The 15,379-nt window shown below is 55.2% G+C and overlaps 8 protein-coding genes across 8 annotated transcripts; 2 read left to right on the top strand and 6 right to left on the bottom strand.

Moving 5' to 3' along the window:
- Window positions 1-299: 299 nt before the first annotated feature.
- On the top strand, window positions 300-767 carry ATEG_04017 (uncharacterized protein; the record flags this gene model as incomplete). The annotated part of the gene is made up of 1 exon (XM_001213195.1): window positions 300-767. The coding sequence occupies one exon, from the start codon at window positions 300-302 to the stop codon at window positions 765-767; it is 468 nt and encodes a 155-aa protein (XP_001213195.1).
- A 216-nt stretch (window positions 768-983) lies between these two features.
- Window positions 984-2,209, bottom strand: ATEG_04016 (uncharacterized protein; the record flags this gene model as incomplete). Its single annotated transcript, XM_001213194.1, has 3 exons — window positions 984-1,222; window positions 1,356-1,369; window positions 1,623-2,209. 3 exons carry the CDS (start codon window positions 2,207-2,209, stop codon window positions 984-986), a joined length of 840 nt encoding a protein of 279 aa, XP_001213194.1.
- Window positions 2,210-3,261: 1,052 nt separating this feature from the next.
- ATEG_04015 (caspase family protein) lies at window positions 3,262-4,705 on the bottom strand (the record flags this gene model as incomplete). Its single annotated transcript, XM_001213193.1, has 7 exons — window positions 3,262-3,287; window positions 3,348-3,517; window positions 3,568-3,885; window positions 3,934-4,009; window positions 4,057-4,101; window positions 4,151-4,513; window positions 4,567-4,705. The coding sequence occupies 7 exons, from the start codon at window positions 4,703-4,705 to the stop codon at window positions 3,262-3,264; spliced, it is 1,137 nt and encodes a 378-aa protein (XP_001213193.1).
- Window positions 4,706-5,595: 890 nt separating this feature from the next.
- ATEG_04014 (uncharacterized protein) lies at window positions 5,596-6,483 on the bottom strand (the record flags this gene model as incomplete). The annotated part of the gene is made up of 1 exon (XM_001213192.1): window positions 5,596-6,483. The coding sequence occupies one exon, from the start codon at window positions 6,481-6,483 to the stop codon at window positions 5,596-5,598; it is 888 nt and encodes a 295-aa protein (XP_001213192.1).
- A 659-nt stretch (window positions 6,484-7,142) lies between these two features.
- On the top strand, window positions 7,143-7,863 carry ATEG_04013 (frataxin family protein; the record flags this gene model as incomplete). Its single annotated transcript, XM_001213191.1, has 2 exons — window positions 7,143-7,508; window positions 7,585-7,863. 2 exons carry the CDS (start codon window positions 7,143-7,145, stop codon window positions 7,861-7,863), a joined length of 645 nt encoding a protein of 214 aa, XP_001213191.1.
- A 543-nt stretch (window positions 7,864-8,406) lies between these two features.
- Window positions 8,407-8,715, bottom strand: dph3 (CSL family zinc fnger-containing protein; the record flags this gene model as incomplete). Its single annotated transcript, XM_001213190.1, has 2 exons — window positions 8,407-8,466; window positions 8,521-8,715. 2 exons carry the CDS (start codon window positions 8,713-8,715, stop codon window positions 8,407-8,409), a joined length of 255 nt encoding a protein of 84 aa, XP_001213190.1.
- A 612-nt stretch (window positions 8,716-9,327) lies between these two features.
- On the bottom strand, window positions 9,328-10,542 carry ATEG_04011 (uncharacterized protein; the record flags this gene model as incomplete). The annotated part of the gene is made up of 2 exons (XM_001213189.1): window positions 9,328-10,266; window positions 10,399-10,542. The coding sequence occupies 2 exons, from the start codon at window positions 10,540-10,542 to the stop codon at window positions 9,328-9,330; spliced, it is 1,083 nt and encodes a 360-aa protein (XP_001213189.1).
- Window positions 10,543-11,247: 705 nt separating this feature from the next.
- Window positions 11,248-13,813, bottom strand: ATEG_04010 (putative transcription regulator BDF1; the record flags this gene model as incomplete). Its single annotated transcript, XM_001213188.1, has 3 exons — window positions 11,248-11,577; window positions 11,632-13,660; window positions 13,722-13,813. The coding sequence occupies 3 exons, from the start codon at window positions 13,811-13,813 to the stop codon at window positions 11,248-11,250; spliced, it is 2,451 nt and encodes an 816-aa protein (XP_001213188.1).
- Window positions 13,814-15,379: the final 1,566 nt, after the last annotated feature.

Here is a 15,379-nt window from a genome sequence, read left to right as displayed (position 1 = left end):
TGCCCAAGGAAAACACAGGTCGCCGCGGCTAAAGGGCTAAAGTGATCCATCTCCCCGACGGTCCTGTGGCGGCGTCATCCATCCAATTTGCATTTTTGCCGAACGTCATACCGCGGTGGAATCTGGAGAACGCCCCCCCACGTGTTATCGACCGTCGACCTTCTCCTCTCTCTTTCCGTCCTTCTGTCATCTCTTCGGCATCGTCTCACGCCTTTCTCCCCCGGCGTGACAGACGATAGACATCCTCCTTACCTCCCTCGACCTCACCATCCAACCCTATACCAAGACTCTGTCTCACTATGGACGGCCGATCTCACCCCCTCAGAAACGGCCCCTCCCAAGCGGCAACCGTCCTGTCCTCTACAACCACCACCACCACCACCACCGCGATGGCCCCATCCCACCCGTTGAACCTGGCCTCCAGCCATCCCGCGAACCCCTTCCTCTCCGGCACCAGCATACACCATCCTCCCACCGCGCCCTCCCAGATCCAGATCCAGACGCAGCCACACGAGGAGCACGACCTCCGACGGGGCTCCCTCGCCAACCCATCCTCCCAGAACCCCAGCGCCAGCACCGGCCGGCCCGAAGACTCGCAGAATACAGACCAGCCGCCGCCATTTGAGACCTACCCGCATGCGATCGCCGGCGGCGGCGGACCGACAGCCACGGCGCCGTTCCTGCGGGACTTTAGTCTCGTGGCGGAGGCGGCCAAACGGGCGCAGATGTCGATCGTGATGCGGGATCTGGAGAGCGTGACTCTATAGACTAGACTGTTTTTCTCTGTGCAAGACCGATCAGCTGATCGATCGGTGTCTGGCGTTGTCCTCCGTATATTTTGATTCTGCTGGCGCCGTTAGCGAGGTGGTTTGTGGCATGTGCTCTGGCGTTTTCTGTCTATCTACGTTATACCATCTACTGTGCTTATACTCGACTTCACGGGAGAAAATGAATCTATCCCGAATACTATGCCCTACTCCCTATCAGACCAGGTGGCCACACGGGACGGCCTCCGTGTAGACTAGAGTAGCAAGATATAGCCCCTGCTTAGACGCGAGCCAAGTCTCGCTGATAAGCCGGGGTGCGGCGCTGATTCGCTGCGCGGCGAGCCGAGGGTGCACCACGGGGTGCATGTGGCGGCGCCGGTCGTGATGTCCGCTGCCCACGCCTAACCAGGAAGATACTAGGCTGCGATCGGGGCGGATTGCCTGCAGCGGCCGACCTACATATATCCGACGACCATCTTCTCTTGCTATCCAAGAAATTGTGCATTCTATTATTTCCCTCGCAGGACCGATCTATATAAAAGGAATGGGGTGATAAGAGTAAGACAGGAAAATAGCATGTGAACCAACACCCGAACACCCAGCTAATGCAACGCCAGTAGGGAATGAATGGTCGAATCCGACAGACGAGACGGGACGAGACAAGACGCAAACGCAGACGATCAAGGAGCGACTTTTGCGGGATATATGAATGAAATGACACGCTGAACGCCGGAGATGCAGAACGATGTCAATGTCGATGTTGAGGCAGCGATCGCTCGCTGATTAGTATATGCAGCTGCATACATCATCGTGCATGCACATGTATGTGTGTATCGATCCGAACAGACGCCCTACATCTGCGTGGACGACCCGATCAGATTGGGCTGGGAGATGCTGGCGCCGCGGGACTCGCGGAAAAACTTCTTCTTGGCCGAAAAGCTCAGCGACGAGGATAGGCGGCGGCTCAGACGGCGGGCTGGAGCCTCGACGGCCAGGAAGCTGCGCGAGGAGCTGGTGCGCGGCGGGGCCCTCTCCATGGGGACGGGCAGGGAGGTGGTCGAGGCACTGGGACTGGTGCGCGGCGGCTGCTGTAGGGCGGCGGCGTCGGGCAGGATGAGGGTGGAAAGACGGCGGGAGGCGCGGAGCCGCTCGGCGGGCAGGGTGAAGTCCTCCTTGATGTCGTCGAGGGCGTGGGAGAAGCGGTGCAGCAGCTTGGGGCGCTCGCAGATGGAGGGCTCGCGCTCCTCGAGGCCGTAGCGCTGCAGGGGGGTCGAGTCCGGAGCGTCCTTGTCCAGCGGGGTGGAGTAGAACCGGGGGGTTTTCACGGGCTCGGGAACGCGACGGACCCGGGGTGCTGCTGGCCAGACATGGACGGGCGGGTGCTGGGAGACGGGGCTGTCGGTGTAGGAGGAGGTGGACGAGTCGGTTGGCGAGCCCAGCATGCTGGAAGGAGGATTGTTATGCGGATGGAGATGGGGAGGATGAAGAAGAAGTTTGGGGTGGTGGACAGCGGAGGGGAGGTCAGGGAGAGAGGAGTGGATGGGATGGTGGGTGGAATAGAGGAAGATGAGGGAGGACATGACGATCGATGGGATGGAGTTATGAGGAAGAAAAGGCTGTGCCGATCCGACGGTTCGTTTCTGACGTCTAAAAAAAAACTGATGCCTCGAGACCAAGTGGAGAGTGGAGAGCGGTGTTTCAACACGAATTCCGGTCCGTGGGTGGTGGCATCAGGCCAGACAAAGACTTCCCTTTATGAGAGGAAATTACGCGGCGGGCCCGGAAGGCTGTGAGAGAGGAGCTTTCTTTTTCTTTTTCTTCTTTGGGCGACATTCTTGCAGTGAGACAGGACGGAGTATGATGAGGACGCCGACTCGGAGGAGAGTTTCTCAGGAGGGACTCTGTAAACATACCAACCATGGATGGGTGGACCATGGACGGACCAGAGAGCATGATTCTTCCAATATCAATATTCTTCAGATAATGTACTCTAGTAGATACTCTGTAGTCTGTAGATACCTTCTCTGTGCAAAGGAAACTGTTATTCCTTGCATAATGCCCTCAATGCAAGTTCTATAAAAAACTCGAATCGACCCAAACCCCCCACTTGATTCGTTAGTGGCGTCTACTAAGCCCGGCAAGTGAAACACCGCCACGCCATGTGCCGCTAGGATTGGCCAGCGAAGGAGTACTAGAGACTCCTTGCCAAGGAATAGCAGTATGCTACAGCCAAGGGCGGATCCCGAGCTCCGGACAACATCCGTAGTACATGCAACTCTATTAATTCCCCGTTTATCTACATCAGATAGTATGCGATTCACGTCGTCATCCCAGTCGTCATCCGTCACCGCCTCCCCACTCGTTCCTCCGCGTCCCGTGGAATCGGACCGCCGTCGACTCCATGGTCTTCGTGTCTGTCCCAGCAGCAGATCCGGGGTGGTGGATACGCGGCTATCAATTATATCATGCAATGCACAAATCATCTTCGTACACATCACATCACAAAAAGCAAATTCACATCTAATCAAACCGTTAGCAACACACCCCCAACAACCAAACACCAACCCCAACCGCACTCACCAAGAGGATGGCTACAGCTCAACTGCGGCTTCTGCGTATACTTCCCCTCCAGCTCCGCCCGGATCGAATTCAACAGCTGCAGGTAACTCTGGTGCGGCCGTTCCTGCAGCGTCTTGACAAACGCCCAGCTGAGCGCGCCTCGCGCCTCTCCATCCTGAAACGTATCCGCCCTACCCAAACATTAGCAAACACCCCGGCCCAAGATACGAGGAACACTCACGAGGTTTGCGTGTCCTTCGACCCAGAAAACATCACCACGTCCGCTGGGGACGTCTTCGTCATCACCGTCCGCTGTCGTGCCGAGTCCCCAATGGCCGCCTTCTTGAAGAATCCGATCGCCGTCTTGGCCATCCCCGTCAAATCGCCTTGACCATACGAGCTGATTGCGCTGAACAGGTCCATCGCCGCCTCTTTGGCCAGATTCGGCTCTTTCAGCACGCCCTGCGTCGAATACACGTACGGGAGGTCGAGCGCCGTCCCGGAGTGACAAGAATCGAAGATGGCCGTCAACCGCACCCCCGGTCGCAGTGGACGGACCCTGTCGGTGTCAGAATGCCGCGATGGCCCAAGGGGACAACCAACTCACATAATAGCATGCATCTCATCGTCCACGATGTGTCCTGCCGTACGGTAATCCACCGGATAAATCACATCGTCGTATCCTATCCCCAGTCAGCTGTTGAACAGTCCGCTGGTGAAAGGCACTCACCATCTTCTTCGTCCCCATCCAAGTCTGGCGTCCGCCCTCCATGACCTGAACCTGGTTAGCTCGTGCAAAAGGCACTTCTCGCCGGATCTCTCACCAGAAAAATGGATGAAGAGGGAGTCGTTCGGCTGAGCATCCTTGACCAGCCACTGCATGGCTCGCAGGATATTATTCTTCGTGGGAATACTAAGCGGGTTTTCCTGATCGTCCGTCAGAATGACCATGTCCTCCCTTCGATAGCGACATCTCTCGTTGAGGTATCTGGACACGTTGGCGACATCGTTGATGCATCCCCGGAGCTGATTGGGCTGCCCGATATAGTTGATTCCGATCAACAGCGCTTTCCGTCGACCGGTACAGGCGGAATACTGGAAGCGATAATTAGAGGGCGCGCCCCCGCCAAAGGACTGTGCCTCCTGGGGAGGCCGGGGCGGGAGTTGGCCCCAGGAGGGAGAGGGACCTATGTCCCGTTAGTCATGCGGGGAAGTGCCGTTTTTTTCGATCGGGACTTACTGTGGTACCCGCGAGGATGAGGGGATGAGGATTGTGGTGGGCTGGGAGCCGCACCGTATGGCGTCGGTGAATAGTAGCTGCCGTGGGGTGACGGTGGATAGTGATGACCTTGCGGAGGGTATGGTGGAGGGCTACACATCAGTCAGCTTCTCATGTCCGATGGTTTGGACTCTATGGTATAGGAGGATTACTAGTGAGCGGACGGAGGAGGCCACTGCTGTCCGGGGTAACCACCCCAGCCCGGACCTGGTGGTGGAGGGCCCGAATGAGGATAGTACATTAATCGGAGCCGAGGAAGGTGCTAGAATGAGTGTCGAGACCGGAGGAAATCCCTTGGTGGGATGGTTCGGTTCGTCTCGTTTTGTTTCGTTTTCGCGGTGAAAGCGAGAGCGGGGGATTTGCAATCGGTTGATGATTGGATCAACGGGAGTATACACCGCAACACCAGAGACCACCAGCACGACAGAGGTCTCGAAGAGAATTGGACCGTAAGTGAGGTGAAGGATGAGGAGAGGAGTGAAAGAGAAGAAAGATCCCCCGCGAAGAATCACGAAGAAAAGACGACGATGACTAGGCTGAGCTGATGCCGGGCGTTCGACAGCGGGATTGGGCCAATCGTCAGCAGTCGGGTGGAGGCCGTGTTCTCTTGGATGAACAACCGATCTTCTCTCTCTCCTCTCTTTTCTTCCCTCTGTTGTCGTCCTTTTCGGTGTAGAGACGGGATCAATCTCTCAGCCCTACGCCCAATGCATGCCGGCGTCCACTCAGGGCGCTGCCTCCCCCTTCTACCCACCCCCCGTTCCATGGTTCTCCCGGTTTCCACGCGCCCGACCAGTCTAGGCATCAACATAATCAACATAATCGTTAGGGCTGACGGCTCCTTGGGCCGGACTGCGACAGTGCGGAGGCCCTCCGATGACGTGTTGGCCAGGTTCTACTGACTTCTCCAGATGAAAGATGGAGCGGTTGAGGGGACGGATGTCGGGTTGAGTCGGTCAGCGACTAGACAGTCACCCCGTCGTCCATACTCTATCCAAAATCGAGCCTCCTCTCCGCAACCACCAGGTACTTCTCTCCCAGACGAGCATTCATCCCGTCTCGATCCCCGTTGGGGTTGAGTTTCTTCGCCCCCATTTCGCAGATACACACAGACTCCAACGGAATGTCCTTGGCCCACACGAACGGGTTCTGAGTGCTAAATTTCCCACTCTGATTCTCGTCGATCAGGTCGTTCTCGTCAGAAGAGTTCTCGACGCCAGGATCTCTCTCCGCCTGCATGTCAGGCTTAACGGATGCATCTCGCGGGGTCGTGCGGTCGTGATCAACATAGTAGTTCCTGTAATGGGCCAGAATATCCCGGGCGTCAAATGCATGTTGGTTCCGACGATTGTTGCCCTTCGCATTGCCTCGCTTCGGCGTCCGGCCTTTGACGTAAATCGTGTTGACCACCGTTGCATGCAGTAGCAGTCGTCGGACTTTAGGTTTGGAGTTTGTCCTAGGGCTGATGAAAGCCTTGGTTGTAATTCCGGCTGGAGACGCCCGAGCAGTTGCTTCCGCCGCATCAACTGGCATTTCTTCCAGAAGAGAGGGTTCCTCGGCGGGTGCTTTTGCATTGCCCTCCCCCGCTTCAGCACCAGCGGTTATCGTTTCTGGACCCTTGTCTCGCGGCTGATCGTTCTTGATCTCCCCTTGCAGGAACCCAGCCTCGAGAAACTTGTCCCGCAACAGCTCACAAAACGGGTACAATCGAGAGGTCGGGTCCACCGGTGCTGCATGCAGAACCGTAGCGGATCGCGCTTTGGGAAGTGCATGCAACGACTCCAGCGAAACGATAAACGGCTTTTGGCAGCCGTTTGTGGGTTCGCCATCTCCCTTCTCAATACGGCGCTTGCTTGCACGGCTCTCTGCCTCGTTCATGATTGACCCCAGATCGAGCGACTGAAAGAACCGGATCGCTTCCTGTAATCGTTCTTGCGTAGGAAGACTCATCACCCCCAGCGTCAGATGCAGTGTCCCCACGGGGCGGATGGCGCCATGGGGGATGAGAGGTTGGTCCAGCCGAGGACCAGGTGGGATCGCCGCCTTGAACGTGGCAATCGATGATTCCAGCTGGGGGAGGGAAACAGAATTGACGAGCGGTAGACAGAGAAAATGCGTCAACGGAGGACGTTTCTGATTTCTCGGAGGGTTCTGCGCCGACATGACGGAGCTATGCGGTCGGTAGGAACGGGTTCCCGATAGGAATGCAGGCCGGGATGTCGCCAAAGGTCTCCAAGGTCTCACGACTAGCATCTATCGTGGTTTGATCTTCACCTGGAATTCAGCGCTAGCCCAGAGAAGATAGACGAGAGGACCTTCGTGTGTTGTTGTTGTTGTGAGTGATCCGAACCTTGCGAGTAGCTAAGGTAGTTGGGGACCAGCGGGTGGAGAAGGAGACTAAGCCAAGCTGAGCTATGATGCCATCCATCCATCTCTCCGCCAGTGTTCTTCCATCCTCCAACCTTTTCTTCCACTTCTCTTTCCACCTTCTGCCCACCCAGTCATCTACAACATCTCCTTCATTCCACATTTTAACAATGCTTCCCCGCGTGCCTCGCGCTCTTCCCTCCGCCCTGCGCCCTTCTCTCCGCGTAGGCCGGATCTCCGCGCCCGCAGCCATCCACCACCAGCAACCAACCTGCCCAGCTCGCCTGCCACGCGCATCCCAACGAGGCTTCTCCATCACCTCTTCGGTGCGCAAGGGTATTTTCCCGGACTCGTCGGACCCTCCCGCGCCGCACCCGCAGTCGCATAACGTCGCCGGCGCGGCCACCCACGTCACCGAGCCCTCCCCATTGACCGACCAGGAATACCATGAGTACGCCGAGCACTACCTCAATGTGCTCCAGACCGAGGTAGAACGCGCACAGGAGGACGGCTCCGACATGGAAGCCGAGTACAGCGTATGTCTCAGAACCCCCAGCGTTGTTTTCTTTACGTCTTCTCTGCGTTCCCCGCTAATCGACCCTTTCTGCATAGGCCGGCGTGTTGAACATCTCCGTCCCCGGCGTAGGCACCTACGTCCTGAACAAGCAGCCGCCCAACAAGCAGATCTGGCTCAGCTCGCCGATTTCCGGTCCCAAGCGCTACGACTGGGTCGTCATGGGCGACCAGATGCACGAGAAGCAGGACACCCGGCCCTTTGTCAACGGGCAGTGGATCTATCTGCGGGATGGGTCGAATCTGACGGATCTGCTGAACTCCGAGTTGACTCTGAGTATGCCAAAGGACGTCTACAGTGAGATGGAGGAGTCGTGATCTCGACTCGTTAGACGTGAGGGGTGTTGCTGGCTTTGTAGGATACAGGTTTATATCGATGGTCTATGGGGACAGACGGCTAATACACTCGGCATCAAGTGCATGTATATCATACTTGTTGCGCAGATAGGATATGATACAGACTCAATTTCATTTCGTCATCAGATTCAAGTGTCACGATCTTTGTTGATGTGAGAGCGTAGCTCACACACCGGAAAGGATACCCGGGTCACAATACCCGGAAAGAACATTTTGATAGTGATGATCGCACAGCCAGGGCCAACCGTCCACTCCCAGTATGTCCAACAAGCACCGCCCAAGCCACATCCGAGGACGCTACTAGAGTCCCATTCAACGAGACATATCTGAGAGATCAATCCCGGGAATCATCCAAATCGGCGGGTACCACGAAGCGGTGCCTCTGGGATGGGTGATCCTTCTCGGTAGCCGCGCATTGCGCATTCGGTTCGACAGAGCCGGTTTGGCGTAGATCGCATTGCAGACCGTCTCCAGCCTTCATGTCCAATTTCACTCGCGTTCGCTCTAAGCTTGCACAGCAACGGCACCAGCGGAATCTTGCTTGTCATCCTTCGGGAGATCGGCCTACACACACCGTTAGTGAGGAGCACACGATGAAGAACACCAGGAAACACGTACCAGGTCGAAGATCACCCGGATCATCAGGCTGCAACTCGGGCACACGGCGATGTCTTCGCCGTCGCGGAGGTCATCGATTGCAATCTCGAAGCGGTCGCCACACGGACACGGGTAGTGGTAGATTTGCAGGGTGGGGTCGAAGGTCATGTCTTCGATTTCGATCTCATCGTAGATGGAGATGGCGTCGTCGGCCATGATGGAAGACGTATATAGCGGAACGAGAGTTAAACGACTGTGTTGGGGGGCTGAGGGAGTGCATTCAGGTACAAATTGAATAGCACATTAGAAGATCTTATCGGAAAACTTTGGGCGGGACAGTCATGTGATCTTCCGCCTTTCTTATCGTCAACATCTCTCTACTTCCGCCACTTCCACCCCAAGTCCGAGAAGATAGCAAACATCTATACGGAGTACATCATCCCATTTTACGGTATCTATCGTGATCCTCATCACAACCTGCTATCTAATATTTACGATCAAACCGTTCCGTGGCTCATGAGAAGCCATGATGGCAGGGAAAGGCAGACCCAGGTAGTCTTTGGAGAACTGGCCATGTGCCGCGGTTGCAATGCACAGTGGAAAGACGGAGGCGTCGACCAAGGACATAGAGTCCAGGAGTTTGCACCATGGACTGGCCCAAGATGACCTGTTCCTGGAAGCCACCTTGCTCGGGCTTCAAACAGCCTCTCCAAGCAACGAAATGACAAATAGAGTATTCAGCATTCAAAAATCAAAACAACCATATCAAGGTGCTGTGTAAATTCGCAAAAAGATCCGGGTATCTAGCGTATGCAAAACAGACCGCAACTAACTATCCAACCTTTGAATCTCCATCCTCACATCCTCCATCTCCTTGAGCAACGCCCCATACCGACGAGCGATCTCTCTGACAGGCCCAGACCCAACACGTCGTGACGCGTCCGAATCAGCCGCCGCATACGCATCGAGCTCTTCCTGGGCCTTTACGCGCCGCTCCTCCAGCCGCGCTCGCACATGTTGCAGGTGTTCACGGTATCGACCCAGCGCAGTAGTAACCTCCGGGGTATGAAGCGCGTTGGAGATCTCCAATTGCATAACGCTCAATTTGCCCTCGACACCCTGCGCCACCATGGCGAGATGCTCCGCCTTGGCCTTGGTAGCCCGCGCCAATGCCCCGTGTTTGGCGCGCTCCAGCAGCGTCACCATTCGTTCTAGCACAGCCGTCCGCATCGCCAACACCTCCGCCGCCGTGGCGGCCATCCGCGCGCGCGCGGCAGGGAGGTCCGACAGCTGTGTCTGACGCAGTCTCTGTATCCTCTCGCGAAGTTGGGACGAGAGCGGAACCTGCGGCGCGAACTTGGCCATCGACTGGCGGGACCGCTGTCGGGGCCGGCTCGTCTCCGTTGACGGTGCGTTGTTGCTCGTAGCGATGCCGGCATCGGCGATCAGGCGGAGATCATGGGTAAGCGAGGATAATATGCGCGAGAAGGGTGGCATCAGCAAGGGCAGGTCGGAGTAGAAGGCATCGATGTTCGGGGCGAGTAGGGACAGCGCGTCTACGTCGTCACGAGCGTCGTTGTCGAGGTCGAGCTGACTGCGGGACGAGTCCAAGTACAGGGTAACTATGGCGATATTGTCGCGACTCTGAGCAGGCCCGAGATTTTCGTCAGTTGAAGCGTTCACTTCTGTCGCGCCCAGTGCGGAGGTACTAACGTCATCTGGTAACTCGCTGTCGGGGTCGAAGGCCAATCGACGTAGGACGCGTTTCTTAATTTCCTTCTTTGCGCTTTGTGTTCGACAGCTGTTTAATTCCTGACATGCTCGATCTTATGTCAATATTCCAATTCTTCAATTCTTGTCGTTCAGAGCAACGGCGAGTGCCTGAGCCGGTCAACATACTTCGAGGGCGGCCTTTCTTTCAGGTTGCGCATCGTGGGCACGCGTCGACCCATCGGGGTTCAGGAGGGTAGTCGTCAGATTCTGGTATAATTTCTTAAACTGGGGGTTAGTCTCCAAGATGGTAGGATCGCACGGTGGGATCATCGTTGTCAGTTGTAACGGTGCAAGTTGATGGTTGGGTGAAGCGGTATGAAGTCGTCATCACTGCTTGTATGCATTGTTTGTCTCGGCCATTCTCCGTGAAGTACCTTTGACACCACAGAAGGAAGTACTCTCCAAAGTACAGCCACCCTCTACGCATATCTATGTTCGCTAACGAGAAAGAATAGCTAAAAGTTTTCGCTTCCATTTACACATTTCTTTCGTAATCATACATGCACCTGGTGTTGTCACAACCACGCAGAACGCCGCCTCGGTCTCCTACTGCTCCAGGTCCTTGAACCAAGAAGGCCAGGGGATAAAGCCAATTGCACGCAAGACTTGCATCGACCGTCCCAAACGGATGGCGTAGAGAGTTCAGATGCAGCGTTCCGAAATCCGGCCAAAGTAAAAGACGTATGTACATGAATCTTGGGCGCCTGGAGAAGGAGATCAGACTGGCTGCCAACAGAACATGATTCGCTAATTAGAGAAAACACGGGAGATAAGGACGAAATTCCATGAGAGGGGCGCGTTAAAACGATGAAACCATGCTAAGACGATAACAGATCATTCATGGACCCGATGGCCGGAGCCAGGGCCTAAACCAAGCTTAAAGGGGGTGGAAAGGGAACGAAGAAGTCAATGAATAGGACGAAGTTCGGTGCTAAGACGACACGACCGCACGGATCGACATCCACCAAACATCATCTACTCCTCCTCGCTCTCTTCAGAGTCATCGTCCGAGTCATCGCTGCTTTCGTTCGCCTCAACGGAAGGAACCGGCTCGGGAGAGCGGTCACCACCCTGGAAGCGAGAGAGATTGCTCTCGAGCATGTTGATCTGAGCCTCTTGCTCGTACTTGCTCATGGGCTTGTTCTTCTTGGGCTTGGGAGCAGGCGGGTTCATCGAAGTAGGAGTAACAATGTCCTCGGTATCCATGACCTGAGGCGCATTCTTCCTGACAAATCTGAGCAGCATCCAGAGAACCTCGTTGGGAAGCTCATCAATATCAAGTTCGATCTCGGTTTCTTGAGTACCCTTTACAACTGTTAGAGTCTGGCCATATACCACAGAATGAGGAAGTGGGCTTACCTTGAGATTCGGAACATTGTTCTGAATGATTCTGAGAGCCTCCTGCATTTTCTTGTCCGTGAGGTTACTGATCCCATTGGAGATGATCTGCTTCTCGTTGTATGTGATCTCGCGTTCCTTGCCAGACTTGGACTTGGAGCCGCTCTTCTTGTCCTTTTTGCTTCCGGAGAGGAGTCCACTCTTCTTGGACTCCTTTTTCCCGGACTTGGATTTGGACGACTTCTTAGTTCCCGGAGGAGTCTTCTTCTTTTTCTTCTCGATGGCCTCCAGTTGACGAGCCATCTCCGCCATCTGCTTCTTCAAAATGTTGACCTTTTCGAAGTCTTCGTCGCTCTCCTCCGCTTCTTCCTCACTCTCCTCAGAAGACTCATCAGCACTGTGATGTTCCGGATGAGGTTCGTGCGCTTCCAGATAGCGATTTTTCTCTGCCCATTTTGCGTTGAACACTGCCTCCAGCTGTTGTCCAGCGACAAAGGTAGGATCACCAGGGATATTAAACTTGAAACAGTTCTTGAACATCTGGCGCATGTCCGTCTCGAATTCCTTGGCGTTCTCATACTGGCCCGTCTTCAGCTTGGACTGCATGGTGGACAAGTCCATTGGCTTCTTGATGATGCTATGGTAGGTCGGAATGTTGAGTGCGACAGGATCCACGGGATAGTAGAACGGCATCGCGTAGGCGTAGTGCTTCGTTCTGTGGACCTCATCAAGAACTTCCTGGCAAAACCGAAGCTCCCACTGATACTTCTTCTTCTTCGGCTTTGTAGAATAGGGCAGGTCACGCTTGGGAGGGTGGATCGAGCGCTTGGGGCGACCATCCGCATTTGTGGAATCACGACGGATCAGAGGAAGCCCTTCTGGACCCAAAGCGAAGGTGGTCGCCTGAGGCGAACCACCAGCGGGGCGCGCGGCACCTCCAGTGCTAGTCCGAGGCTCCCGACGGGCGGCAGAAGTCTTGGGGGAAACCTTTTTGGGCTTCTTTTCCTCCACCTCATCTGGCTTGGGAAGGTTGACCATCTGCTTCTCAAATGTAGCCTTGAGTCTCTGCCCTTCCTGGGAAACGAGATGGTCGGGTCCGTTGAAAGTGACAGCATTCTGCACCATGAGACTGAAGTCATCAACAACCCCTTGCACAGTTTTGTACTGGTTGTTCTTCAACTTGCGCTCAATGGTCCCAAGGTCCATCGGACGAGTGATGATCTGCGGGTAGTGGGGAATATTCATCTTGATCGGGTCCACAGGCTCTCGGTAGAAACGGGAGTCATTCATACGCTTCAGGCTCTGAATACCCTTGAGGATGAACTTGTGCTGAACTTTGGTGATCGTCGACTCCCCATTCGTCGCAGCAGGCGCGGGAGTCTCCGGAGTGGCTGGTGGGATTTGAGGCACCTTGAACTCGGCCGGTGCGGAGGACTCGCCGTCAAGTTTGGTCCGTTTCGCCGCAGGTTCCTCGGCCACATCAGGCTCCCGCTCACGCGACACCTTGGTCGGGGAAAGCGGAGCTTCAGGCGGTGGTGCGTCACGCATTTCTTGATCGATGGATTGGACAGGCGGGACAGTGGGCACATTGGTGGAACTATCTGCGTTCGGGATTTCTTCCGTTTTGCCGACGGTCGAAGGATGGTGCGGAAGTTCAGTCGTCGTTGCTGGAGTGGTCTCCTGGGCTGCAGGCTCCGGCGTCTTCTGTGTGGTAACGTCGGCCGCTCCCTCTGCTGGTTTGGGGACATCCTCCGTGGTAGATGTGTCTTTCGAAGCAGCGACTCCCGCGTCGGGACCAGTCGTTGGCACTGGCGCGGTCGCATCACCGTTGTTAGTCGTGTCGTTCTTCGACGCGTCATCCGCAGGCGGGTCCATCACCGACGGCTTGGTATCCAGGCTAGGCGACTTGGGAGGGGAAGTGGTCGTGGCGACGCCGTTTGTCTGAGTGTTGTGGCCGTTCACAGCGACGGGCGCCGGCGCCTCCGCAGACCCTTCGATCGTCCCATTCACGGGCGCATCCTGTTTAGGCTCGGTTTTGGGCGGTTGCGCACTGCGAGTAGTTAGCGACTACGACGAGGAGATGAAATGCAAAAGGTGGCGATAATACGTACCCGTCCACAGATGAGACGCCATTGGGCGACGGTGGCAGCTGAGGCTTCTCCTCCTTGAGAACAGAAGGGGCCTCGGGTGGCGGAGTCGCCATTGAGGTCGCTTGGTCCTTAAGGGAAGTCGTGGTGAAGCGCAATACAGAGGTCTAACAGGCAAGCAGCGAAGTAGGTGGTAGCTGGGTCTCAGTAGGAGAGTTTAGGTAGCGACAAGAATGATCAACTGAATAGGTACTTTCTGCGCTATCACAGACTAACTGAATCGACCTGGGAATCGACGAGCAGAAACTCCCTGGGTTGGGATGACAGAGAGAAGAAGAGAAGAAAAGGTTGGTCTGCACTGTCACCGAGAATGACGCCACGAGGTGCGACGGTACAGGAAGGAAAGAGGATTAGCGCGGGTCGCAGGTGGAGAATGCGACAGGGAGAAGAGGAATTTATACTGCCAAGAGGCGGTGGGCAGCTTTCCCGTCGGTCACGTGGGCGGCGAGGGCGGCGTGACTCAGCCGGAAAGACACGGTCGCTGGGTGGCCGAATGAGGAAAGACCCGGGATGGGAAAAGGGGGAAGCCGATAGGGATCCCTCCACGTGATGGGTGGAATCAAAGAAAAAGAATTGAATAAATCAGTCAGAGGGAAGTGAAAGGTGAGTGAGACGGAAAATGCCCTGAAGATGTACAGTAAATTAGGTGGTCTTCAAGGGGAGGGTGTGATGGCTGCTAATAATATAGATCACAATACCCGAGGGGGGGAAGCATAAAAAAATAAAAAGTAAATAAAAAGGATAAGGAATAAATAAAATAAGATAAGCAGCTGCAGTAGTCGGGTTGGGGGGTGATCGAATTTATTATTATGATGACGATGAGAGCGCGACGCGAAGAACGCGTGAAGTCATGGAAAGGTAAATTTTTGGTCAGGAAAACGGGGAGCCTCGGACACGGGAGGTTGGGACCAGGGCAAAAAGGGTACGGATAGGGGGGGAAGACGGCGAAAAGGCGTGACCTGGCGCGCAGCTCTCTCAGCTCAGCTCCAGAAACAGAGACCTCTGGAAGTCGGAGGGGGTGCTAGAATCCTTAAGTACGAACGGCCGCGTCGCGCTCGTCCGTTTGCTGCCGCTAACTCCATCCGCCACGCTAATCCCAATTACTCTAGTTCAAGCCATTCCGCACCCCCTGATTGGTTCGACGATGACGCGTTCTACCAGAGTCCCCCGCTGATTGGGTGTTGTCGACCCCTTAGAGCGGGTACTTCGTACCAGAAATCCTTTGTCGGAAACATCGAACAGAAAAATACAAGGAAAAAAAAAATGTTGGACAAGAAAAAGCACTCCAGCTAAACACCAGAAAGACACCGAAGCTGAATAGAAGATCAAAGAAGAAAATATTATCCACACAAATTTTAGTGGGTCATAGCTCAATTAAATCTGCATCATACAGCCCTCATCGGCCAAACGCGAGATTGTGATACCGAGACAGGAAGTTATGACATACCCAAATCCTGTTAGGCATTCATGGGAAGGATGCTTTTTCATTGATGATGGGAGCCTGGGTGAGGTGCACCACCGGGATGCGATAGTGACGAGCGGGAAAGCGCAGGGTTTGAGCCCTGAACCCTCTCCTTGCATCGTAATAGGACTAGCCTCGAAATGCTGATGTAACCACTCCA

Source organism: Aspergillus terreus, genomic scaffold (genome assembly GCF_000149615.1).
Source record: "Aspergillus terreus NIH2624 scaffold_5 genomic scaffold, whole genome shotgun sequence".
In the NCBI taxonomy this organism is placed as follows: Eukaryota; Fungi; Ascomycota; class Eurotiomycetes; order Eurotiales; family Aspergillaceae; genus Aspergillus; species Aspergillus terreus.
This window is presented reverse-complemented; position numbering and strand designations above follow the sequence as displayed.